This window comes from Tympanuchus pallidicinctus, unplaced genomic scaffold, assembly GCF_026119805.1.
Source record: "Tympanuchus pallidicinctus isolate F22 unplaced genomic scaffold, pur_lepc_1.0 scaffold29, whole genome shotgun sequence".
Lineage (NCBI taxonomy): Eukaryota > Metazoa > Chordata > Aves > Galliformes > Phasianidae > Tympanuchus > Tympanuchus pallidicinctus.
Window position 1 is genome coordinate 4,032,715 of NW_026294746.1, and position 27,770 is coordinate 4,060,484.

At 44.4% G+C, this 27,770-nt stretch overlaps 1 protein-coding gene across 18 annotated transcripts; it reads right to left on the bottom strand.

Moving 5' to 3' along the window:
- Positions 1-1,558: 1,558 nt before the first annotated feature.
- On the bottom strand, positions 1,559-27,734 carry MASP2 (MBL associated serine protease 2). 18 transcript variants are annotated; one of them, XM_052691518.1, is made up of 12 exons: positions 27,611-27,734; positions 19,808-19,902; positions 14,213-14,432; positions 12,697-12,874; positions 12,377-12,508; positions 6,684-6,880; positions 5,979-6,126; positions 5,332-5,450; positions 4,267-4,345; positions 3,822-3,959; positions 3,366-3,440; positions 1,559-2,600 (listed from the first exon to the last, which is right to left on the bottom strand). In XM_052691518.1, exons 3-12 carry the CDS (start codon positions 14,369-14,371, stop codon positions 1,825-1,827), a joined length of 2,001 nt encoding a protein of 666 aa, XP_052547478.1. In that variant the 5' UTR covers positions 14,372-14,432; positions 19,808-19,902; positions 27,611-27,734; the 3' UTR covers positions 1,559-1,824. The 18 variants fall into 18 exon arrangements, 15 of the variants coding, with proteins under 15 accessions (XP_052547478.1, XP_052547476.1, XP_052547477.1 ...); XM_052691516.1 differs by lacking the exons at positions 19,808-19,902; positions 27,611-27,734 and adding an exon at positions 14,693-14,810; XM_052691517.1 differs by lacking the exons at positions 19,808-19,902; positions 27,611-27,734 and adding an exon at positions 14,630-14,775.
- Positions 27,735-27,770: the final 36 nt, after the last annotated feature.

Below are 27,770 nucleotides of genomic sequence, written 5' to 3' on the forward strand. Positions count from 1 at the left end.
TGACGTCCGCAGCACCTCCTGTGGGGGTGTATTTTTAGAGCAGTCCACCAGTGGGAAGTAGGGCTCTGTGACACTTCTAGCTCAGAAGACGACTATAAACTCAGAATTAGTCACAGAAAAGACTTCCTAGCTAAATAAAGCATTAGTGAATGTGCATGAGTTTGGATTTACTGCGAGTGCAGAGGGCCAAATAAGAGGCAGCTTCTTAAGAAAGAGCAGGATCTTTCAGAGCAAACTGCTGGAAGATTATTTCCTCTGGTGGTAGGAACTTGAAGAATTGTTGAAGCTATTTGCACTTGCAACCCACTAAAGCTTGATCCATGTTTTTACGCAGTGTACCACTGTGCTGTAGCTATACAACTTCAGAGTGTGGATGTTAACACAGTTTGTAATAGATTTGAGTTAGAACTGAGTATCAACGCTTGTGAACAGAAGACCATCTAAACAGCTGCACTACTGTTAGTTTTCCATTTTAACTGCAAAACTAAATCAGCTGGGTCTCAATGTATACCTTAAGTGGTTTGAAGAGGGTTGCAAAAAACAGGCTGAAAATTAATCCTGTGCTTGTTCATATCCCACTGCAAAAAGTTGCTTAAATCTTTTTTTCTGCACCTAAGTCAGAATAATATCCAAACTCTGTACCATTGTGAATTTTGCATTTTAGCACTTGCACTATTACCAGCTACTTCTGCTGAGTAACACTTAAAAATGGTATTCTTGGACCTCCAAAGACTAACTGTGACATCCCTGCAAGGAACTTTGTGGTAAGTTTTTGTGATTAGCATGGCTTTATTTTTATTTTTTTTAAATTGTCTTAAGCCCAGGTTTAGGCTTTAAGAGGTGGGTTGGCGGTGCTGAGTAGTCCTCTGATAACTTCAGACTTTCCTGACCCTCAAGCAAAATCGTTGAAGGTTTTTGAAGAGTTTTCAAGTTTTAGTGATATTTTCTAACTGCTTTGCATACTCTAGTGTTTATAAGCAAGTAAATAAAATACTATTGATTACATATTGAAGTGGTCAGTCTTGTTTTTTTTAAGAAGGCTTCAGTATTTCACTTTCTAGAATAACTCAGCTCAGAAGCGAATGTGAGATAAAAGAGAGACAGTCTCTTTGCATTATCAGATAAGGATATACCATTTGGGCATGCTTGATAAAAACCAGTTACTGCAGAACATGCATAACTCTGCTCCCCAGTAGTTCTTGACTGTACTGGTATTATGTATTTTATATACCTGAATGTGAAAGCTTGTTCTGTTCTAAAGCTATATTAAGAGAAATGGTTTTTACAGCTGACAGCATGAAGGCCTTTAAGGTTACGGTTGTGCAGCTGTTCCTGCACTTCAGTACAGCAGTAACCTGGGGAGCCTGAGAGGTTTCTCTGTACGTGTGCTCCCAGGTACGTAGGGCTCTTCAGCTACCCATCCACTACAGTGGTTTAAGGTACCTTGATGCTGCTCTGCCTGCTTGCTCTGGACGTGTTCGTTCAAACGCTAGCTGGTAATGCCGCAGTCTTACAAGAATCCACAAGGCTATTTAAAAGAAAACAAAATAGATCTTACTGAGTTTTTAAAGAGTAATTAAAAGTCTCGAGTTTATTTAAATTTACAAAGTTGCCATACGCTTAATGGTCTTTTAACAATTTCTGGGACAAAACAAAAATGAAAATTGATGCTCAAGTGTTCGGTGTTTTGTTTTGTTTTAAGGAACAGTTAAGCCTAATAATAAACATGCAGGATTTTGTGTTGTTTTTGAAGTATTTAAATAGCCTACGTAATGTAATCCAAGAACCAGTGAAAAGCTGGTAGGAATTAGCAGTAAAAATCGACTAAGAGTTATTTGTAATGATGCTTTCAATCCAAGGAATGTAACTCGTTACTCTGGTGTAGACCCCATACTGCCCTGCCACAGCGCAGTCTAAAGCCCAGGACACAACACCAACAACAAACCATTTTCTGGTCTGAACATCCAAGAACACGAGTGGCCCCCCGCTGTCCCCATGGCAGGCATCTCTGCCCCCTTCCTCAGCTCCAGCACACAGCATGTTGTCTGTTACCACAAGAGGGTTGCCGTTGTGTGATTTACCTGCATATGCATCTGCACACACTTTCTGGTTGATAATCATCAATTCAGTGTACAGCAGTACCACAGAAGAGCTCCTGGTCTCAGTTCTTCCCCAACCCGATACAGTTACTGTGCCGTTGGCTTTCATTTGAAATCTTTCTTCTCTTCCAGGTAAACAAATGGGTGAGATAGTGGTACTCACGGGGACTTTATGTTCCAATTTAATCAATGCAATATCATTGTCAAAATTGACAAGATCATTTTTGTAACCTTCATGAATAAAAATTTTTTCTGCCTGGACTTCCTCATAGTGAGCTGAATATTTGTTCAAAATCCCCATTTTAACCTTTAAAGTTGAGGGATTTCTTTGCTCAGCTACAACATGAGCAGCTGTTAAAACCCAGCTGTCAGACAAAAGTGAACCACCTCCTAATTCTCCACGCTCGGTAATTAACATCACTTGCCATGGAAATTGTCCAGGGTTGGCTCTCCTTCCTCCATAAATACGTTCTACAGCTCCAGTTCTTTGCATCCCACAGACTGTAAAACAATGAACGCAGCAATAACGTTAACGTTTTAAGATTTGGACACTGATTTATTACTCTGGTAGGGGTAAAATTAACTTAATGATTCTAAATGTAATTCCAAGATTACTTTGAACGGTAGAATTGCTTCCAAATGAATATTTGATTTAGCACACACTTTTCATTAGTCGGTACAACATAGAGCTTTTGGAGAAGTTCTGTAATCAAGAGATACCGTTTTGCTGAAGAATTTGGGCATAGAGAGCTAAATGCATTTGTGCTGAATGTAAATTAAGGTAATTGGAATATATGGACATTCTAATCTAAAAGATAAGAGGAACAATTAGGCTTTTAGATTGTAAAATGTTTCTCCCAAAAGTCATTCTTTGATCTTGAGTAATTTTACAGTGTAATTTAGCAGTTTGAGCATTAAAAAAAAAAAGTGGCTTTTTTCTCTCTCTCAAATACTTCTGGAGAGCGATTCAATTTTCCCGTCAGAAGCGATTCCAAGCAATTTACAGGCAACAAGAGTTTAGTTAGCCATGAAGCTGCAGGGACCTGGGATAAATTGGAGGTTCAGCTTTTTACTCTCTTTAAGGGAACTGAACCACTGAGTCGATGGCATTAATCTCCAATGCTAGCAGCAATAGAGAGCCTCAGATAAGACCAAGACTTGTAAAAAATATTTGTCTGTACCCACAGCAGTGAGTATTAGCTGGCAGTTTGTTAATGATTCTTCCATAACCACTAATTGCAGCAACTTTAGTAATCCATGTGTTACCTGGTTCACAGACAGGCAGTGTTATCTCTCCCTTGGTGTTCTTCCAAAATCCATCATCACTGCATATATATTTACCTGCAGCTCACAGACAATCAAAATAGGAACAAGTGAACAGAAGAGATGCACATAGTTCTAGTGAGTCCTAACACCTGTAGAGCATCGTCACAGCATTGAGCTCTACACTGCTTAATGCACTTATGAGGAGTATCACCTCCCCTCTGGCTGTTTGCAGGATCAAACACTACTGCAGCCTTTGCTACCACATATGCATGTAATGCTGCTAACTGGAGAATGGTAAGAACGGGTTAAGCCTACAATGGATCATGAATTTAGTTCTGCCTGGGAACATTTCAACATGCTTAGGTAAAAGTCCTTAAAAATACAGGTAATATTTCCCCAGATGACAGCCTTTCACCGTGTTTTGGAAAGAGAAGTTCCTTGAGCTCTGTGACCTACCGCTGCTGTCAGCCCTCATGGTGTAGAAGGGGGCCGCACACTGGTACTGAATGGCAGCACTGTAGGTTGTCTTCTCAGGCCCCGTGAGGTACACAACGCCGCCGCTGTCTATGTCCGCAGGCTGGCCGCAGTCAACAACTAAAGCAGTGCAAAAGATGTAAGGAAGTCTTAAATACTAGAAGCCAATGGGTTTGGTGTCCACCTCACCACGCTTCTTTTGTAAGATACAACCGCCAGTGCCTTTCAGAGATTTTAAAGAATGGCAGAAATGGAAAATTCTTTCAACTTGCAAAAACTAAAAGTACTTTGACAAGAACGGGAATGGTTAGCAAGCATGAGAAACTGCTTCTCATACTGCCATACCTATCGTTCTCTTTATAAAACCTGTCTTGTATAAACAAATATTGACACAAATTTCCCAGTTCTAATGTTAACATGGACTTACTGATGCACTTTGCCATGGGTTTGTTCCAAGAAGCATTCTTTTGACATTCTGCTACAAAAGACATCACAACATTTTCATTCTCCAAGAAAAACGGATAGAAATAAAAGGTCATATTAATTTCACATCAAATTAGGAGGGTTAATTACAGAAAAGCAGCACCAGCTACACGTTTATTTGCTCATTCAGAAAGGAAAAAACAGTAATTAGATTTTTATTTGCTTAAAATCTCTCTACTAGAAATACTGCTTTAAATGTATATAATTCCTATATTGCCACTATGTTAATAGTGGCAGTATAGTTAATAGTCTTCAATGTGTCAGGGACAGCTTACCCTGTCTAGAAACGTGAGACTAATTTGTATCTTCTGCAGGCAGCAGTTCTACCATTCTCAGCTGCCTGCTCTCTAGTATGGACATGCAGTGCCACTCAGTGCACTGCAGGGACACAGAGTGCAGCCTGCATCCACCCATTTACACACCACTTCTCCTTGAACGCCACCCCTCACATCAGTTTTGTTATTCTCAGTTTCTACATAAACAGTAAAGGTGTGCAACTACTAAATCAGACAGTATAAAATAATTACTGAGAAGAGTCTGCGTGCTTTGCTAAAATGCAGACACTTAACCTTGACTGAAGTTTTGCTGTGTGCATGTGCAGCCTAGAACAGTTAGGAAGCAGGATGCTGTTGAGGACTAAGTGAGAAATGCTGTGTTCAGTGGGAATGACCGAGTTACTAGCTGTAACTTCCCAGAAGAGGTGCAATAACAAATGAAAGAAAATAAATTCTCACTTACTTCCTGAAATCTTTTATAAAATTATTCATTCTTCCAGCATGATTATAAGCTAACCTCCAGTGTTCAAAGAACATCAGCCAGTACACAGGCACACAAAGAAACAATTCTTTGGGAAGGGTATCAAGGACAACTGCTAACAAATGGGGCGTAATGAAAATATCTCAGAACTGGTGTATGTGAGCAACAGAAACTGTTAATGAGAAAAGGCACCCACATGTTTAACCCCTGAGAAATTGATCGCAATAGGGCTGACAGTGCCATGTTCACCTACTTCAAGCAGCACGTATCCAACGTCGCAAGAGAGCACATAGTGGTCACCCACGGTGTACCGTGCTTGCACTGGTGCGATGCGGCCATAGGGTGGTGCTTCAGGACTGGGGCACGGCAAACCTGGCACCGGAATGACGAGAAACTGCCCTTAAAGTGACTTTGCTATTTACTGCTGGAGGCTCTTAAGGAAAAAAAAAATTTATATATATACAAAATATAAAAATAAACGCACTTCTCTACCCTTTCGCTACACTGTTTCACTTGCACAGATCTACAGCTACTGAGAACGGAAGGAAGAACTGTGGGCTGACACCAAAGGTGTGCAGCGGCCAGGACAGAGCCAGGCTATGCTGGCAGGATTCATCTGCTGCCTGCACACACACCTCACCTCTTGTCCAGGTGGGAAATTCATTCCCTAAAATAACACCTTATACCAAAACTTGAGGTTACTGTAAGGATAGCACAAACCCTGGAATTCTCTCAAAACTCAGTTTCAAAAGTAACTACTGGGAGCTACATTCAAGAAGGTAGAAATTCAAGGGTGAAAGTACTGTTTCAAAGCACAGCTATTTGAGTGCTATTCAGGCCTTTCCAGAATTAAATTCTGGGAACAGTCTGGATTTGAGAAGTGGATAGAGGTCTACCCACCTGCTGCTGTGTATTTCACCTTCCATCCAGTGTGTGCTCCTGACATGTCAGTTATGAAAGTAATATTTACAACACTGGTCTGTGTCTCAATTTTTGCAGGCAAAGTCTTCCCGCAGAATGGGCCAAACTGCTTTTTGTGCGTTTCAATCTGAAAAGAAGGCAGAAAAACAGTAACAAAACAAAAAAATCCCCACCTCTATATTTACACCTCCGCCCATGAGGCTTACAGAAGAACAAACTAATTTTAAATTCCTTGAACTTGAATGGCCCTTTCTTGCAAAGCATGCAAAGGAAAGGCAGGGAGTTAGAATGACAGCTTGCCACCGCAGTACCTCAGAGGGCCTTTCCTCCAAGCATCCTAACTGCTATGGAATTCCTGGGAAGTGATCACTGGGTCCATTGATAGAAAAGCAAAGAGAATGGAAAAGACTTATCTGAGCCCCCTGGTACCACTGGGATACAGGCAAAGCTTGTGATCATCTGAAATCTTTCAGGTCATTAAACACATGTTTGCATTTGTTCTTCGGGTGAATTTCCCAAAGGAGAAAGGTGCTGAAAGAACACAACAACAAAACTGAAGAGATGGGAAGAAGAAATGAGTGAGGAGAGACACAGAGACACAAAACGAATGTGGCAAAACACAGGCTGGGGAAGATGCAGAATAGGAGCCAGTGTCTCAAAGGCTGTGAGGGAGCCCCACCCTACCTTGAGTACATCGTAGGGGCACAGCACCTCAGGGTGTGCCTCCACATTAAAGGTCTCCACGAATTCCAATGTGATCAAAAAGCCATCTTCTACCTGGATACTGTAGCTGCAGGTGCTGAATGGGGGATAAGGTGCTGGATAGTCAGGGCTGGCAATTTCTCCAGTTCTTTGAGTAAAAACTTGGTTCTGACACTGGGCTAGAAAAAGTAATGGAAAATGACTGTGTTTATATTAATCCAGTCCAGCCACACTGCTAACTGCTATGCATTTTTTCTATGCTTGTCACTTAGAGAAAGTTTCAGAGCCACAATTTAATGACCTCTGAAGGGAAGCAAGTCACACACTGTACCAGCAGGCACCTGTGACAGCTCGAAAAGCTGTGCTCTGCTCAGGCAGGGCTGCAGCACAAGCACTATGCAGCGCTGCCACCTCAGAAGCAGTGTGGGGAAGGACACCAACAACAGCACTGCTTGGATGGGCACAGGGCTGGTGCTCAAAATGAGTGCGATGGCTGGAAGCTCAGAACATTCCAAGGTGTTAAACTTGCAGCTTGTCTCCTGCACCAGAGCGTGCAGAGCCCTAGGACAGCTATCAGCACCTCAGTTCCAGAGGCCTCTGAATGAAGCTTTCTTTTTAATGCCTATGCTGCCAGACGTTTAGAATGTAATTGTATTCTCTGAGCAAAACCAGCTGGGCCTCTTGCAGACACAATTGGAGCCACAAATGCTCCCTGCCGCAGCGAGGAGGAACAGCCACAAGTGCCCTGAGGATCTCTGCTTGTTGACAGCATCTGATCGCTGTGAAGTGGTGCTTTGATCAGCTGGGAACAAAGCCTTTATGACATGCTGCAAAAGCTGTATGAGCAATCCTTCAGCTGATGAGGAACGCAGGACTGGCTGATAATACCGGAATATTTCTGCAACACTGTGATGCTGAATTAATTCCGGGAGGAAAATCGCTTCAATCGTATCATCAAAAACACTACGCGAGCCTCCCTCAACAAAAATAAAATAAAATAAAATAAAAAGCCATTATCCAGTCACTATTTACAGACTGCCATCTGAAGTAAACCATCTGATTTAAGGTTGTAATTTTAATGGAATAGGACCAGATTTTAAATGCGAAAATGAACATCAGTGTCTCTTAACTGACTGGGGATGTCATCAGCCAGGATTCTAAGTCTTTTTACTTCGGACAATGAAACCTGCTTCCTCCGTACACCTGAGCAACAGCACTCCTTACTACTGCAGGAATCATTTGGATGTAAGTGATCGCTTGGAAAGTGGGAATGTGTAAAAAAGTTCTCGTTTCACATGTGTGTGACTCTTAGCACAACCACAATACCGTAACACAAGTAACGTCGTGTATGGGCACCCCTGTGTGCTTGTTCTAGCACAAGCAACAACTTCCTGCAACAGAATCTACCTTTACCAATCTGAGTATGCTCCCTTACACAGCAGATTCCATGCTCAGGGAAAAATGGCTTTGTAGGCAATAGGAAAGGACTCTTGATGCAGAACTAACAGCAGAGTTCAGACTTTAGCTTCCCAATGATTTCAGTAGAATGTTAGGAGCATAAAGAAACAAACCGTTTTTCTCTGTCCATCATCCCTGGAATTTATGTGCAACTAATCTTATTTGACATAAACCTATCCATCACCACAGTGACTACGTGAGCTCTGCTCTGAACTCACTGTCTTATGATTTCAAACAAAACTTATCAAGGCACAGAGTGAACCAGTCAATAAATACTAATAAAGGCTTATCCTGCATAAACCCAGCACTCTCGTTATTAAATCCTGGCTGAAACGCCCCTCTTGGTGCAAAGAAACACAGAGAGCTCGACTGATGCACACAGAGGTTCTGGCTGCTCTGCACCAGCAGATTATCAGTTGAGCTACAATGGAAATTAAATCTTTTCCTTTCATGCTGTACCAGCAGGTTTTGGGTTTTTTTTAACTCTGCATGCATGTTTCTGTAATTCACTCATTCTGCCTCAAACTACAGAAGCATTTGATGGCTACATGAGAATAAAGCACATTTTCCAGCACGCTCTCCTGAGCTGCTGCAGGTGCTGCTTACAGTACTGCCAGTGACACACAGTGTCTCTCCCCAGGCATCAGGTCCTGCTGTAATGCTTCCTTCTACCTGCTGCAAACCCAGGTTAAGAAGCACCTCAAAACCTACCTGATGTGCAACTTCAGCAGTTGATAGCTCACAGCCATCTCAGCGGAAAAAAATCCATTCCTCTTAAAAACTGACATCTCCTCATGTTGACAGTGTCTGTCCCTGTTCTACAGCCTCCAGAGCAGTCTAGAGGCAATGATAGGAAGAGAAAGGAATAAAAGAATAAAATCCTTCAGTGTGGAAAAAGACTCTGTGTGAAGTCTTATCCTGAACACATGTGCCACAACGTAACAAGTACTATCTTCACACCCCTAATGCCCTTAGGAAATCATTAGAAAGGAAAAACCTCAAATCTAATGCTAATTCTGCATCAGAATCCTTCCCTACCTACAAAGCCTTCCTTACTTATAAAACCATTTTCTTCCTTCAGCATGCATGGGATCTACTGTATAAAGAAGAGTACGCAGGTTGGTGAAGTTAGATTCCCCTGCATGAAGCTCAAAGCTAGAAGGCAGCATCACCTGGCTTCTATTTACAGGAACAACCAATAACTTTCTTTCCCTAGAGTACATTTGAAGGAATATTATTAGGCAAAACTCCTCATAAAAACATGAGAAGAGGACATTGTTTGGTAATATGTACACATATATACGTGTATGTAGAGATAGAAAAACACTACCTATAACTATCCAGTTCAGTTTCCAAAGTGGTTTTACCTCCTCTAGTAATAGAAGAAGCAAAGGGACATACAATGAAATAAAAAGAAATGATACAAAACTGGTAATTCTTCATGCTTTACTGTATCTTTCTTCTTTACCTTCAGATTCCTAATTTTGATGGGGGATTTTCACCATATGGTTTGGAAAATGTGTAGTCATCACCAATAAACTCTGGAGTTCACATGGCCAAAACTAGCTGACCCAACAGAAGATACTCTGTGCTAGTCAAAGGAAATTTGCAGCCTGAAGATGAAAAAACCTAGACTGGACCTTACTTTTCTCATTACCTCCTCAATGCAGCTGCTGGGAGATCCCTGTGTCAGGGCAGTATCTTTATTATCCATCAGTCTGCAAGGAAGAAAGTCATAAACTATTCAGCACAAAAGAAGGATCAAATAATTTCTGAACATCTCACAGCAGAAATACTGTTCCTTGACTTCTCAGTCTATGCTTTAGAGATGTCCAGAGAGTGCTCAATTATGCTCAGGCCATATTTTATTAGAACTGCAGTGAGCCTTTTGCCAGAGGCTTCATTCTGAAAAATGACCCCCTCAAAATTTGCAACTCCACTGTCACTGGCTTATTAGGTATCTCAAGGAACGTGGATCATAAATTGTGCCACTGAACCACTGACAAAAACTCAAGCTGCTTTGGTCACAAATTCATGGTGATCATAAAGCAGCTTCTCAACAAAATTAAGCACAGAGAAGTAAGTCCTGGTAATCACTTGCACAACTCCACCCCCAAATCAGCTCCTGCAGCATCTCTCTACCAGCTATTCACCTGGGCTGCTCAGCTCTGCCACGTTCAGCTCTCACTCGAGATTATCATAATTCCCTCCACAGAACTGGGGAACTGCGGTGTCTGACAAAGAAGCAAGCATGATGCTCCTCCAACACGCTGCAGGAAAGCAGCCCCTGCCCAAAGATAGTACAGCCAAAAGGAAATGAGGCAGAACCTATCAGTGCCACAATGCCTTTGCGCTGCACCTATTTTGGTCAGGGCACTGCTGACTTCACAAGTTCTCTCCGAAGCCACCCTGGTGACATTCACTTCATTTTACCTAATTCCTGTAAATCTGAGGCTTTGTTCACCAGAATGAACTTCGGCAATAAGACTGGGTTCACAACAGAGATACGGCCAGAGGCCTTCTTTTATCAGCCTCCATTATCTTCTTCCTTCTTTCACTAGTGACACACAGGAAATGCAAGAAAATGAATGCCCACAGGATACCATGAGCTTTCAACAAGTAATGGCCTCTTTATTGGCTGGAGGAAGAAGGTCTGAGAGGCAAGGAAACAAGAGAAGCCTGCAGCCCCCTTAGTTGGACTGCAACAGGAAGGCCACAGGGGAGGGCAAACCAGCTTTTTCCAGCACATCTGTATCCATCTCTGCCTAAGCGAGGAGAAGCTTAATTATTTCACGCTGGAAAATAAAGGGAAAAAAAAAAAAAAGCCTGTCAATATCAGAGCACTCTGGCAGGGACCAAAATCAAAGGGGCAGCTTTTGCCCTCATCTCTTAAGGACGATCTGCAGAGACCTTTGCTTTGCAGCCCAGCCCAGGGGCTGGAACTTTCATCTGAAGGCCCCCCCGAAATGTGAACAAGTTCCAACTCCTCAGCTGTGCCATAGTAACTCCCAATGCATGGCTCCACCTCTCAGTAGCATTGTAGCCCAGCCCTTCTGTATCACCAATACATTTCTGTTACAAGTCATCGCTTTAGGAAGAAGGTGAACAATGAATAGGTCTGTTAACGCACCGAAAACATGAAGAGTTTGAATTCTGCATCAGATCCAGACAGTCATGGCTGGAGAAGGGTTGTAATGGGGTAAAGGTGGGAAGCCAAATGTCAGTTAAGCAGTGCAAGTTACAGCCAGGTCTGATTTTCAGCACTGGGAAGCACAAACTATTATGACAATTTTTGTGAGCATTGTGTGCTGGTTCTTTTCAGACAGGATTCAGCTCTAAGTGGGCAAAGTTGCACTCACAGAGGATTAATGTGATAGCATGTGTAGGCACACAATTCACTGCAGACAATGTGAATCCTGAGGAGCTGATCACTGCATTGGTTCAGACTTTCCTGCCTACCAAACGATAAGCCTTCCCCAGCTGTGCACTGAACAACACAGCCAGGCAGGAGTCAGCTGGATAAATCTCACGCTGTATAACCTCCTGAAAAAGAGACTTGTGCTTGGCCTTGTCTTTTATTTAATGAGAGGATGATTGTATCTGGTTGTATCTGGTGTCAGTGATAAGCAGACTGCACTGCTCCTCAGCCTGGGTCCCTCCAGGGACAGTAAGCAAAATCTTTCTCCATTAGACTTGGCAATCTGATTGTTAAGTTTTTTCAGCACGTCTACTAACTCAGGTCCAGAACACTCAGTCCCTCAGCACGCAGACAGCATGATATACTCAGTGCTGCAAGGCTGGCTGCACTGGCAGCCATAAAGTTTGGAAGTGTCTGTAGTGGGCAGCAGACAATGAGTTTCTTTCTTCTCTGTTCAGCCTGTCTACAGCTGAACACAGGTGCATGCTGACTAAGAAGTAGCCAAAAAATGTTACCTTCACACTCTGACAGCCACTGGCTTCTCTTCTGGACCTGAAAACTGCCAATGCACCATTCTGCTATGACACAATGTTGATTGCCCTCACGGCTGCCATTAGCCCACAGCAAACCACAGTCACTGCTCACAGCCCTAAGCCCCTACAGCTCCTCCCAGCTGCACCAGGCCCATAGGGGATGTTAAAAGCAACAACAGTAAAAGGCTGCTTTGATTTTGATGCTGTGACTAAGTTTAGGCAGATGCTGTAGACAGGAAAGTATCTCTTGATCTGCAAGAACTCACCTGTGCACGTCCTCTTGTTCTCATGCAGTATGTAGCCAATCCGACAGCTGCAATAGTAGCCCCCCACATAGTTGTGACAGAAATGATTGCAGAGGGGCTCACCATCAAACAGCTGTTTGCACTCATCAATATCTAATGGGTGAAGCATAGAAGAATTAGGCAATCAACACCTTTTAACTTTGTTTCACTTCGAGCAACATCTCCATACAAGACCACTTTCTGTCACCTAACACAGGAGCCACAGTGTGTGGGAGCACATGGAAGCACCAACCCCACCACAGCTGTTTCTCTTCCACCTACAGGAGGGGCTGGGCTCTTACCTTCAGCAGCATAAAAGGCCTCAAAGCCCGTGAATGGCTTCTCATTGGAGTAGTCAGACCGAAATACAACCATGAGGGTGTTGTCAATAGAGATGTATGTTTTGTTGCCTGGAGCCTCCTCGGTGTCAGTACTATCCCGTCCGCACAGCGTAGCCAAGGTCTTCCCATTGGAGCTTAGCTACAAAACAGAAATTTACCAGATGATCACAGAGCTTTGCTGCCGCGCATTGGAGAGCAAGTGCTTAATGGAATGTGAAAGGAGGTTCAAGACATTTCTAGACTTGGATGTTCTCAAAAGATGCTTCTGGAAATTAACCCAGATACAGCGACACAGAACGACTTTCCTTGTTCTCTGTGAATTAAGCTCCCCTTTTCTTTTCAGAGGCCTCCCACAAAGCTGTGAAGCCAACCTGGGCTCCCAGCACCGTGCTTTGCTTATTGTACAGAAAGTTCTTGTTAACTTCACACTTTCAATGACAGTGAAATCTTTGTGTACAGCAGACCTAAGTGAGGACAAAGCTAGAGACAACTGGGGTAGAAAGGTTTCATACACTGATACATTCAAAACATATAACAAAAGGTCTCTTTAAATTAGTGACTCATGTGCTCTATGATTCACTTATTACAGTCTGAGCTCTTCATTTATCTCGTGTTTGTAATGTAAGACAGATGTTCTGATACACGGGTCATGGTCATGACAAAATTGCATATACTACAGATGATCAGAAATGGGTTTTCTGTCCTGTCCAAAGAAAACCACAGTAACAACACAGCAATGGCAGCAACTTGTCATATTAAATTACGGAAATGAGATCTTCCTAAACAGTATCAAGTCCAACTGATTTGGTTCCATCAGATGCTAAAGTACTGTCAGTACATCACCTTTGCAAGCTTTCTCTGTACACAGCTCCCTCATCAATGGGACCAGGTCTATCCAAACAACAAACCGAGGCAGTGGTGGGATGGCCTTAAATGAGCAACAGGGCTGCCTAGGCTAAAGTATGTGGAGCACAAACATTTCAGGGATAATGCTCACCATGCAAGCACTTCCCAAAGCCAGTATCTCTTTTTCCTGATGTCGTTTCTCACATTAGCTAGCAAAAGCAGACAGCAAGGGTTGCAAATGCACGTTTGGACAAGCTGACGGTATCTTGTTTAGACTATCGCTTACACCTTTGCAGTCTCCCATTACTCCTCTGTAAAGCACTACATGTTAATTTAAAGCACACAGTGGAACTTTAGAAAAATGAAGCTCAACTGTTGTCCTGGGCAACATCTCAAACTTTTTGCTTCGCAAGAAGGGAATTTCAGAAATTTTGAGCACAAAACCCCCAAGTTCTAAATGTTTTAATGTGACAATCATGGTCACACAGGCCTCCATAAACACATCATCAACTTCACTAGCATACTAGAAGCATCTGCTTACAACAGTTCTGTTGTCCCTGCACGTGGCCAGGATCACACGCAGAGTTTTAAAGAGTGCAGCAGGCCACACAGCCACCTGCCCTACACATACCTTCACGTAATCGTATTCACACTGGTAGGACAGCTCCAGGTTGAAGTGGGTGAAGTAGATGCGGACAGCATATCCTCTGGGGACGGTAACATTCCACGTTCTCTCCTTGTGATTTGGGTAGGTACTGGGGAAGTTAGGAGATGTGATCCTCCCATACATTTTCTGCAGCACAATGCTGCTGTTTACTCCACCACAAAGCACAGCTACCAAGAGAAGCAGCCTGCCTCAAAGGAAGAGATGAACAGACATTGAGTGTCAACTCAATCACACCCCAAACACCACACATCCAAGAAGCTCATCTCGGTACCAGATCACAGATCTGCCAGCACTAGATGAAATCCTTATGCCCGGACACCCTTCTCACTTGGTAATAGAAGAAACCACAGTGCAGCAACAGTGAGACAAGATGAGACTCACATTCGTGCCTCTTCAGGCCCAGGTGGCCAGAGGAGCAGGGCAGGTTGCTGTGACAGCACTCACCTCATCCTGCTGCTCTCCTGCCTGAGCCTGCTCTGCTCAGAGCCCTGGGGGCAGGAACCTCCTCTGATGTTTTTGCATTTCGGGGTGGATGTATTTATTGTGTGCTCTGCTGTGTTTGTCTGGATGTTGAACTCTGATGTTTATCTTCCTTCCACCCGCCTCCAGCCTGCTGAGTTCTGGGAACAGCAATTACTGAAAACCGGGCTTACGTTCAGCACATGAGGCCCCAGTCAGCAACAGGCAGAGGCAGACAGATCTGCTCCACACCTCATTTCTGTGTGTGGATGGCTTCTTATCCTATCCACCCTAGAACACCAGCAAGGTAAAAAAGGTCTTTTGAACCCTGCTTGCTACAGAAACAAGAAAATTTATTCTGTGCTCACATATGCTAGGTTACACAGCATAATTTCTACTAAATCTGACAGAAGAGAAACAGGGATTCAGGGATGTTAATGTAATGGAAACAGGTGGATGGAGAGAAAAATAATTTCCTATTACCAAGGAGTCTTGGAGATAGAAAAGATAGCAAATCAACTCAAACACCTTTTAGGTACTAGGAGTCTTCAGAGGAATTTCACACTGCTGCAACATCCAAATAAACTCTAACAGACCCCCCAAGGAATTCAACTGGAAAGGCCAGTAGTACAGGACAAAAAGCTTTATTAATTCCACTGCTCACAGATACATTCCTCCAAAAACAGCATTCAGGTTTCCCACAGAACTTCTGTGCCAGTGGATATGGGGGTAAGCACAAATAAGGGTGAACATCACTGGCATCAGTAGAACATGGATCCCACTTCTCCCCAACAAAAATGGACAGAGAGCAGGGAAGCCAATTTGCAGCAGGGAACAGACTCCCACACTATGCATGCAGGCAATTTATACTGAGATATTGTGTAATTAAATGGATACCTTTTCATATCCATTTTCGAACAGCCAAAAAGCATTACCCCAGGCAGTGAATTTGGAGCTGGCAGGAAAGCAGGAGTTATTACACGAGCAAAACTAAAGCCAAGAAACCATCTAGCAGACTGCAATCAGAAAATGCCATTTAATAAGAGCGAAGGAGCAACCAGCAACAGTAATCAATTGAGTAATAACAGCAGTTGCCACAAGCATGGTTAATGGACACAAACTCAGAGGGGATTAGCTTTTCTCAGGATCCACTAGTTTACACTTTCTGGAAAAGAAAGTTTTGCAAACATCAGTACATTGCTAACTGAACTGGTATCCAAATCCTACAGGTAAATACTTCCAGGAGCGTTTCCTACCAGGCTTCCTGCTCAGTTTAGTAACAGAGGCATGGAAAGTAAATTCTGATCTTAGGTAGGAAATGCTTCCCACAGTCTCAAATTTGATGGAGTCTCTGAAGCCAGAGGCTACCTAGCACAGAAACAAGAAACTTGACTTAATCTGTAATCCTGAAGGCTGAAAAAACTGTGAATGCCTGATATACACTGGCTTTCCTCCAGTGTGATCTTTGGAGAGAAAAGGCTGCTGTGTTTTTTGTCCTCAGCACCTGACATGAACAATGCCAAAAGCACTGTTTCTGTGCATCCTGCTTCTTTGCCTGGAACTCTTCCAGCTCCAAAAGGCTGCATCAGCTAGCCAGGTACAGCAGGATCCCGAGCACTGGGATGGCTAACCTGGCCCTGCAGGTGCTCCTCCTGCCAACCATTTCCCTTCTGTCTGAATAGGCCTAAAAGCCAGCCTGAAGGCTGAGCAGACTTCATCCGTGTCACTGCCGTTTCCAGATGTCTGTGACTTGCAAAGTTACTGACCCACTTTAGGAAGCTTGGGTGTTATGTGAAATGACAGATGTCTCTGCCAAGTCTGCCCGGCTGTCTTCCTGCGCTCCTGTCTCTTTTCGTGCTTAAGGACTGAGGCAGTACAAATGCAAGCCATCATTTTCAGGAGAACCACCAGCACATGTGAAAGCTGAGGTTCTGAAAAGTCTATTCCTTGAAGAAAAATTCTTCTGTGGATTGGAGGAACGCGGAATAGCAAAAGATAGAGATATGACCCTGTGCGTGCCCACACTCTCCTTCAGTCCCTGTACTGTGTCTCAGAATATGCTTTTACTACTGTTACCTTTGAGGTCTATAAAGGAGAGGTTTCAAATCCCTCCTGAGGCAACAGCAAATGCAGACAGTTGAGCCAGACACATGAATAAATCAGCAAGAGCACAGCTCAGCCAACACAGTGTCCTTCAGGCTGACACCTCCATGGTCCACAGAACCGATCTCCCCTTTCCCTGCAAAACCAGACAGCAGCAGGAATCAACTGAAAAGAGGAAAAAGTGGAAAGCAGAGGTTCGCCATCAAAGCTGGGTGAGATCCAGGTTAAGTCTTGATGTAACTATTTGACATTGAATCTAGGAAAAGTACCACCTGATAAAAATTGTGCCAAAGCTATGTTCCTATGGTAAGACAATCACAGGGCAAGCACTGAGATCTCCTAGCAGTAAAGTCAGTGCAGCCCCAAAAACACCTGATCAGAAAGGTCTCAGACAGCTCCATTGTCAAATGGACCAAGCAAAACAAGACACCACCTCCAGAAGTCTTGACTTGGATGTCCTGAGCCTAGGGAGAAAACCATGTCTGGGTTTTTGAGAGGCAGCTCTTGTAGTCTGACAGCAGCACTCCCAGAAGCACTGTGACAACTGATCACAGCTGATTCAGGTATAATAAGCAGAACCACCTAGGTGACCATCTAACGTGCCTCCTCATTTGAAGCACGAGAACGTGACAATGAGAAAGGCTGGTTAATGAATGGAGGAAAAGCCCACACAGACCTTCCCAGCTTTTAAGATGTGACAGTGCATTTGTCTAACACAGCACTGGCTATCCTTGTGTCATAAACTTGGAGAGCAAATGAGTGTAACAGCTGACTGCTGTGATCCCCAAAGACGTTGTTCCCCATTGCCTCTTATTTCTCAAATGCCAGCTGCTCCACAGAGCCCCAGAGAGGTTGTTTTGCAGCTTGCTGTTCCGTGGCTAAATTCAATCCTTCTGCACTGAGGTGTTCAGAGGACTGGGGGAAGGATGCGACAGAAAAAAAGGCGTTGTTTCCTCATTACAAATCAGATAGCGTGACTGACATCAAAAGACAAGCACACAGATGGAGCAAGCAGAGCATGGAGCGAGGTAAGGGGAGAGCCTTGCTGCTGTGAAATAGAAAAAAAAAACCTTGCCAAGGTAAAAACATCAGGCAGAAAAAGCTCATGCACTGGGGCAAGACACTTTCTCTTCAACCAGAGTATCCTTTCCTCCTTCCCATCTCCTGAATGTATTTACACACATCACCATACCAATTCCAGGGTAAAGCCCCACACTGTGAGTACTGTTTCCTCTGGGAGAAAGTATGACAGCACACAGGTAGGATGTACTGATCACACCACTCTGCCTTCTAGAAAAGTCTCCCATTCTGCCATGAAGACAACGCACAAATTGCATAGGTCAAACTCTTTCCCTGTCGGCCATCTTCCCTGCCTCCCCAGTCCCATGGGCCTGACTCCTAAAAATATAGCTAGTTTACAAAGCTACCATCTCACTGCCACCCACATCCATAGTAGCTGCAATGTCTGCTGGGCTGGCTCCAGGTCGGTGACTTCGCTGGAGCATCTGTTTGTGCTGGGAAAAGAATTTGGTTACAGCTCAGATACAGCCAGAGCCGAAGCTCTAAAACACACTGATGTCTACTACCCAGGCAGCAATGCCATGCACGTTACAGGCACGGCCAACACATTTCACTTGGGGAAGCCAGCCTGCAAACCACTGAGAGGAACAAGGGGACGGGTGAATAACACACACCTAACACCTCCCTCTTGTCCAGCAGAAGGTCTTAAAGGAGGAAAAGCAGGCTTAGGGTTCACACAAACAAGCACCCAGGCTTCATCTTCCACACCAAAAACAGCAGACAAGTCACTCTCATCTGAGAGGACAAGGTCTGCCTTTGCCTGCTTTTCTTCATTTTCATCTCACTTTGATTTCTTCCTTCTTTTTTCATGACTGCTCTTTCTCTGTACAGTAATTACACTGCAAAGAAACTAGCTGAGACTGACAGAAATGGCAAAGTCCTGAGGCTCCTTCCCCCTTCAAGCAAGAGGGAAAAGTTGAGAAATGTGCTAAGGAAAAGGTGTCAACAGCATTGGGACTGGGGAATTCATTAAATCCACACGGTTCTTGTCAATATATGCATTCAAATGCATTTTCTACTCACCTGTGGTCTACTCAAGAACATTTTTCATTATTTCTCTTCCTCTGCAGTTGCCCATAACCTCATTTTTTTTTCTAACATAGAGGCTATTACCCTCTGATCTAGACAAACAATAAAGCCAGTCCAAAGCACTCCCAAAGTAAGAGCTATTGCTCAGACACTAAAGAGCTAGAGTGATATATTGAAATGGACAGATCTTCCCTGTGGCTAAACCCCTCACTGAATACACATAACCTCATTCCTGCCTTGAAGAAAACAGATTGAAGGCCATGTCAGAGCCAACAGTCAGAACCCTTATATCAAAACGCCTGCAGCACTCCATGAAAAACCAAAGTACCTGCTAAGCAACCAGCTGCAATAAACTTGTCCTTACCACCTCGATGGAGCAATGTGCTTTTCCCCAACTACTTCAAATCAACCCTTTTTCCAAGGTCTGAGATCCCTGATTACTCTCCTCTTTGGAGAAGAAATTAGGGATATGTGTGGCACCTTGTAGATATACTGCTTTCTGCAAACGCTGGCCTTATCTATCTGATTTTTCAGGCAAGAATGGCATTTTTTTTTCTGCCCAGAACTGGAAGCACTCAAACTGCCAGTGTCTTTCAGTTCAGAAGATCTGAGTTCAATTTTGTCCAAGTTCCACCTTAAAACTCTTGCATCTTGCTATAAGGAAATAGAAAATTTTATATTGTAGGTAAGAACTTTGTCCTGCACTTTATTCCTCAGCTTCTCTGCCCATATTTGCTTTTCTTACGGAAATCTCCAAAAAGCAATAAACAGCAAAACATCTTTTGTTCCCGTGCTTTTGTTTTGGGTGATGACAAACAGACTGAGGTGAAATTGCTGCTGCTGAATAGAGAAGCTTAACTAATTCTTTCAGATGAGTGGGACAGTTACCTCGTTTCCTTCTTGTCTTTCAGCAGGGTTAGTGAAATTCACAGCACTGATGTTTCTGGAGAAGTCATGATTAAAGCTTGAACAGCAGAGGAAATCTGCAACAGAAAATAATTGCATTAATATACAGTTTTCAAAAAGCACAACTTAAACAGAAGCACTGCAAAGGAGGAGTGAGCTCATGCTAGCACAGCAGTGTGTACTGCCTCAGAAAAATCTGCATTTTGGAGGTAGGCAGAGCCATAACCTGACCGCACAAAATCAATTTTTCAGGTGTTGGCACACAAATACTCCCTGGATTATGAGGTTATTGCTGAGCGTGATGATACCTGTGAAGTTCTCAGACCTGCTGGACACACTGACACCTGTTATCACCCCACAACTTGCTGAGTCTCAAAGCTGTGTATAGGAAAAAAAACCAAAAAAACAAAAGAAAAACCACAACAGCAAACACTAGAAATTGCTGACATGCCCTGGAGGCATCAGTCCTGCTGGTAAGTGAAGGCAGCCTATAGCCTTCTAACTTAAAATTAAGCACAGTCTGGAAAAGCATATCCTAAATGGTTCCAGTCCTATCATGTGCCAGAGACTTTCACTAGCCACCAGACATCCAGGGCTTGCTTCATTTAGGTCTTGCTATACATGAGTTTATCTGAAGGGGCAAGAGCAATACAGTCTCTGAGAAGCCACTAAATTAAAAGATCATTTCATGCAATTTAAATGTTTGGCTGGGATCTCCTGAAGCCTGGTAGGAGGAAGCCCTGGGGGAGGAAAGTCAGATACTTTGTTTGAGGCATGTTAGCAAGAAGGAAACTGAGCCAGAGTGCTAGCAAGGCTTGGAGAATTATTCTTGCTGAAGTCAGATTACACTCTGACTTGTCTGTTAGCCTCTGCTTAGCAGCACAGTAATGACCCAAAATTGCAGCTGACAGATTGGTGCTGAGAGTATGTCTCATCGAGGCTACCGCATGCAGACGGGCCATTACTCTTTCAATTTTGGTCTCTGAAGCCTGTTAACATACATTAGGCTTTTCCACATGCTGCTTTTCAGCCTGGTGGCCAGGGCAGCTGCCTGGGCCTCAGTCACCACCCACACGCTCAGGCCCTGTCTAATGAAAATGGATGACAACCCCAACTTAGTAATGGGATACAGATGGACCGAATGGTTTTTCGTTTCAAAACGTATTTTCATTTAAGAAAGTCTCAAAAGAGTATGAGGTTTTTATTTTTGTATCACTGTAATTTACTCCCCCTAATCCGCTGCATTCTTCAGGCAGGCCAGGAATTTGAATTTGCAAACTCTCAGCTTAGCTGAATCTCAAAGTCTGCAGACTCACAACCACTTCAGCACGGCTACTCTGCTCATGGCCCTGCCTGTCACGTGCTCCTTCACTTTCCTTCTCTTGCATTTCACTTCTTCTACGTATGTTGCAAGCTCTTCTGCAGGACTGACGCAACTAATTAAACAACTGGTTTATCACTATGAAAGCCTTGTGGAGTCTCCTGGCTCTGTACCTGTGAGAACACGGGGCAGTGCAATGGGCAGCCGACCAAGGGCCATCTCCCAGCAGGACTCCTCATTCTTCAAGTTGTTCTCACCTTTCCAATGACACCAACGGAGCACCATTTACTCAACAAACAAATACACAGAGTAAAAGTAACAGAGTAAAACAACAGGCAAACACCTGCTGCAACAGCGGTGTCTTTGGCCAAATGTCCCTTGCTGCAAGTTGCCCCTGTGAGTCTCTGGCTAAGAGGCAGTTTCTTTAAAAGCACATTTCACACAGCTCTTGGGCTAACTTGCTCTCAGTTGCCATCCTGGGGCACCACGTACTGTGCTGCACACAGGCCAGGCAGGACCCGCTCACAGCCTGCTGCCTTGGCTCTGTACCTTGCACAGGAAGTCCCTAGCAGCCCACGAGGCTGCCTCTGACATTCCAAAGTGCTCCTTATTTATGATTTCTGCCTTTGTGCTAAGACCTTTCAAACAACTTGGAAATCATCTCCTTAATTCTAGGGCAATTTGCCCTTGACATCTCATTTACCAGTTACCTACCTTCCCAGAGAGGTGAAGCCTAGTTATGGGTTTCTGAGGGACAGGGCAAGTGCCTTTGTGTGCACGTGTGAAAATGGAATGGGACTCAGGAAAGCAATTCTCCCTGAATCTTTCAGCCTTCATTACAATCCTTCTTTCAAGTGCCAGCTCTGATTTATGGCCTGTATTTCAGAAGCAATGAAGGCCTGCGGCTCAAACTGACCAGCTGTCAGACCAGACTTACGGACAAGGAAACATATTAACCTGCCCTTGCCTGCCTAGATCCCACAGCTGATACGAGGAGCAGACAGACAGGGTGTTCTTGGCACACTGCTCCTACCCAGAGCATTCCTTGGGGCTGTAATCCCTCAAAGGTAGAGAAACCCACCGTCTGAGTGAAGAGTCCCCTGCAATCTGCAATGGAGCCCCTGTAATCTGGATGGAGCCATAAGAAGAGAAGTGTCCTACAGACTGTGATCCTCCCGCTCACTTCCTGCAGGATCTTCAATACATCAGCTGGTACTTTGGTCTGCCTCCAGTTAAACAGACACGATCAATCTTGTTTGAAGCATGGAAATGCTAGCAGAGCAGGATCACTGCACAAAACCTCCTTCACAAAGGATGCTATGGAAATGAAAAAGGAAGCTACAACTTACAGCAAAAGAATATACACATATATACACGCAGTGGCACTTTCCCTGTACAGCAATTCCAAACTCAGCAATAACAAGAATACTGTCAAAACATAAACATGGTTAAAGCAAGAGGACATTCCCTCCTCTCACTCTGTATCCTCTCACACAGCAGTGTGAGTCACATACAATTGGGACTGCTTTGCAACACAGAGACATTCTCATTTTTTCTCTGGAATGCAGTGAGAAGCCACCAGTGGCATTTCTTCCCAGCCATCCTGCCTCCAGCCTGCTCTGCTCCACACAACAAGCTGCTGCCGAGGCACGGAGCTGGGTTCACTAATCCTTTTCAGAAGAGCAATCACAAAGCACTTTCTGGCCCGCTGGCTCCCAGCAGTGGGTAAATTCATCACTTCACAAAGATGAGTGCTGCTTGCAAGCCAGTATTTCACAGCAAAAAAGACTGCTGCTTGCTCCCCATGCCTTGGGCTCCAGAAGGGAATACTGATGTTTCCTAGGCACCTGCAGCTCCCTGTCTGTACACCTGCACCTAAGCTTCCGGCAGAGGATGGCTCAGCCCAGAACTGATTTAGCTCCCACTGGATTGGCAGCACAGGGCCAAGGAGGCTCACAGCATGCGGACGTGCCCTGACCTCAGGGCTTCACTCTGCAGTCTTGCTCCAACCAGAAGACTTAGAAGCTCTGTGTAAAAGCCACTGTAGAAATACTCCCCCTTCCTTTCCTTTACAGATTGGGTTGCTGCATGTGCTAGGCTCACCAGCTAATGCAGACAATAGACCAGAATAGACAGAGCTATTCTGACGACTTGTTCTTGCAAATACATTAAAAAAAAAAAAAAAGCATGGCTAAATCAACCAGATGTGCAAACTATTTTTGCTGCATGCAGCAGTGATCTCCTTGCCTTCTTCCTATCTGTCAAGAGGAGACTAACATAAACCAGCCAAGAACAACCTGGTGAAGTACCCTCTTTTAATAGCAAACTTATCTAACCAGGAAACAATTTGATGATGGGAAGGAGGCTTGACCTCAGGCAAGTTCTCAGCTACACTGTTTATATCTTTTACATTAAACATTAAAATTTACATTAAACATTAATTAGCTCAAAACAAGAGTCCTCCAGCCCCCCAAGATACAGCTAGAACCAACAGTTCCTCATTCTCAGCTGAAGAGACAACATGCTCCCTCCCAGCAGAGCTACTTACTCCTCTGTGCACTGCAGGCCTGGCAGACACAGATCCTCACCCAGCCCAGTCTATCACTCAAGACAAGACACTCTCTGGGCAGGTACACGACATAGATTTGAACTATGTTTCAAGTTTCCTTCACTTCCCAGATACTTGCTCTTTCTACAAGCCCTGTGTAATGCAACAAGTGGGAAGCAGACCTGTTGGAAGCTTTGAATTCAGACTCCAAGAGCTCTCTCCTAAGCACCTATGGTAAAGAAACTGAAAGGGTGACTTTTGTTTCATTAGGTACCTCCCTCTCAAGGCTGTGAAATGAAATACAAATCTAAGAATGAGAGCTCAGTCAGTTCCAAAGGTGCTGGAGTCAACAAAGAGAATACCCAGCTCAGATGTGCCTGCTACAGGAGAGCTCACAGGCTCAGTGCAGGCAGTTAAACTGATCACCCTTTGTGTGAGATGAACCTCAGCAGTCCAGGTTACAGACCAATGGCTTCTGGTTGTGCTGCCAGGCTAATGCAAATACTCCCTGACCACAGAATCATAGAATGGTCCTCTCATGTCCCCCTCTCCTACTCAGCAAAGACTGGAAAAACCCCTTGTGTGAAACATTTTCTCAAGTCATCAAGAGGTGGTCAGGATTTCCTGTGCTGCAAGTCTCACATGAAGATGTCATACAGTCTGAACAGTCTCCACGGAGCACAAACTGCATTCACAGCTTGCTGCTGCTGGGGGCACTGTGAACAGAAGAGCCGAGAGAAGAAAAGGAGATTACATTTTCAATTTTCAAGCACAAACCTAGCTGATCTCTCCCGGATTTATCCAATATTGCATCTGTATATTCCATCGACTGCAAAATAGATTCTTGTTTTTTTTAATAAGACTAACAACTTTTCAAATCAGCACTCAGTGCCTCTAAGCAGACCCAAAGACAACAACAGTGTAGGACAAAAATACCTTGGCCAACCATATTCTCCATTCTCCCTGCAGTCTTTGGTTTAACCTTAGTTTTCAATAACTGCAGAAAGGTTCCTCAAGGGCTGTGCATTACCTGAAAACAGACATAAACCTACCAGACTAAGTGGAACTCTTCTCTTCCCACTAAACTCATATCCGCTTGCCAGCTATCTGGAGACAGACAGTGTCCCTGGGAAGTCTGATCAGATTGAAACTCTCTCCTTTTTCCCAGCATGAAAATGAACGCGTTGAAGTATTGATTCCCCACAAGCTATGTCCCCTGACAGCATGTATTAAAACGTGATCTTCACTATTAAAAGGACATACAAACAACTCACCAGGGAAGCTAATAAATCTCAAATTAATATCAGGCTAGTTTCTGCACAGTATCTATCCACATATACACATTTTGATCTCATGGTAAATGAGATTTACCCTGTATTCAACAAGGAATAAGCTACCTCAGACTCCTTCATGTTCATCATGGAGTAGGATATGCACACCCAGAGCTCGCCTTGCTACTGAATATGCTGCAGGTTTTCAGCCCCATGATCATTTCACCACCCTTCTGCAGCTTTATGTATAACCAGGAGTTATACAGTTCAATGCAAACATACACACTGAATACTCCCACAGAATCATTAGAGTTGGAAGGGACCTCTACAGGACCTTCTATTCTGTGAACTATACCATGCACCGAATTAGGCGAGGAAATGTATGTGAAAGCTGACTGTAAAAGTCTGCTGGTCCTTTTGAGAAAATAATGCATGTCTTTTTCAATTAATTTTTCTAAATGTCAAGATAGCTCACATGCACACGCAAAATTACCCTGAGCGGTGCCTCAAAAATGTGTTGGCCATTGCATTAAAAAAAAACAACCAGCACACTGCCCCTTCTACTTGACTTACACCACTGCAAGACTCGCAATTATTCTGCGAAGCATTTAAATCAAAAACACCCAGGTGTGACACACCATCTATAACCCTTCATTACACCCCTCCCTCTCCACCTGATCTGTCACTCTACACTCCCTGATACCACACACTGCCATCAGGCAGACCTAGCAGCCCTTCAGCCTCAGCACACTGACCACGGAAACTGCGGAATCACATCCAACTCAAACACTGATTTCAGCACTGATGAAAGAAGCTGGCTCAACTGTGCTGGCCCCTATCCACAGCACGTGCACTGGCGGTGCAGGCTTCCTGCTTGGTGCTCAGCCAGCGTGCCTCCTGTTTGCATTAGCAGGAGCCATCTGCAGGGATGAAAGAAGAGTTCAACTTCCAACTTGACTTCCAAGCTCTAGAGTAGCCTGACCACACTCTCCTCCAGGAACCACTAAATAATACAGCCTGCACAGCTTGCTGAAAAGGCAGTCTCTGACAGGGCTTGCTCCTGCATCTGTGTGCTGCAGGGTTTCTCCTTTCCACCGCACGCAGTCATGAGCGTTATTATCACAGACAAGATCTGATGGTAGATAATAAGGCAGTTCCTACAAGAATACTTCCAAGATCTTGGTCTTATGATGCAACACAGGCCTTAATAACAATAATGGCCATAATTGGCTCTTCTGTGGCACTTGCTAGGGTAGCATGGATAGGTCGTGGTTGGACTCGATGATCTTTAAGGTCTTTTCCAACCTGAGTGATTCTATGATTGCCATTCACGTACCCTGAGAAAAAATGATAGACAAGAGCTATCATGCACATTTTGAAGACAAAGAAACTGAAGTATTCAAACGGTGGTAATAATAAAACACGAATGCTATCAGCAAAACAAGGCATAAAATCAGGTCCCCTGCATCCCAGCTGGGTGCTTCAGGCAACACAGCTGGAAAGCTCCATATCCCATTACCCATACACTGAGTCACTGAGTTCCCCCAGCAAGGATCTTATTTTTCATTATGGAATGAAAAATAAAACAAACCATGGGGCTCTAGCCTCTCCTGCAAACCAGACACAGCCAGAAATTTTGATGGCAAACGAGGCAGTGAAAACGCAACCTGACACAGAACACAGTGGCATAAGCAAGCCAGCCTACCTGGTGTGGAGCACCGCACCACTCATTATTCAGGAAGAGCGGGGGAGTTGGGAGCGCTATTTCAACTGTAAGAAAACAGGTTGGCTGCTGATAAACCCAAAATGCTGCTGTGCAGATGAGATAATTCATGGTCACTGGCATCCAGAAACAAGATGTAAAGGCTCAAAACCAAACCAGTGCTAACCTTCTAGCTTCCTTCCTTCTAGCTATGGCCATCCAGGCCATGCAGACAGGCTCTGAAACTTGCAACTGGAGCCTGCTGCTTTGCGTGCCCATTCCTAGAGATGAAGCAGCTCCCAAACTCAAACCGTTACTGCTAAAAATTAAAGCAAACAGCAAATTTAAACCGCTTTCCTCTCCCCTTGTCCTTCTCCCCAGAAGTATTCCTGCAAATCTAAGTGTGCATACCAAGGCCTCAGCTGCCTCCTATAAGTAAATACCTGTGCTAGACTCAAACATTTCAGCCTACGTTTCATATCTCCACTCCATCTTTCAAATCTAAAATAGAGGCTCTGATGGTTCCTCAGCAAGCCAACATAAATAAAGCAGTAGTCCTCACTGCTCAGGGAACAGTAAAGGGCACCTAAGGAGTGAAGCAGCAGAAATCAGAAGTTCCACAGGGTTTTTAAAACAAGGTGATGGGATACCAAGAAGCTGTGAGAGAAGCAGGACTGAACCTGGACTGGGGCCGGTTTCCTCCACACAAAGAGCACCCAGAGAGCTGCTCTGGTAATAACCTGGTGTCAGAGCAAGGGCAGGGCAGGGCCAGGTCCCCCTTTTAGCCCTTAGCCATCCTGTTCCACATCCCTGCAGCCAGAGCCTCGATGGAGACAGGCACAAGGCCTGGGAGGGCTCTCCCCTGCAGGCCCAAACCCCTTTGCTGCAGAGCCCAGCCAGTGCTCGGACTGCGCCTCACCACAGCACGGCTGCACGCACTCACCTGACCCCCCGCGGTGCATAAGGAGCTGCGGAAGTCCCACATTGGAGTGAGGATTGAGGAGAAAGACCCTCTGCTCCCCCCAGGCTTCCTCACAGCTGCAAAGCTCTCTTCCAAAATGGCCGCTCCCCTTCATGGCCGCCGCACAAGATGGCGGCCGCAC

Coding starts and splice junctions, on each gene's coding strand:
- MASP2 (XM_052691516.1), bottom strand. Junction 12,509..12,696: donor GGCCTTTTATGCTGCTGAAG/GTAAGAGCCCAG, acceptor TTCACCCATTAG/ATATTGATGAGTGCAAACAG. Junction 6,881..12,376: donor GAACAAGAGGACGTGCACAG/GTGAGTTCTTGC, acceptor TACTTTTTCTAG/CCCAGTGTCAGAACCAAGTT.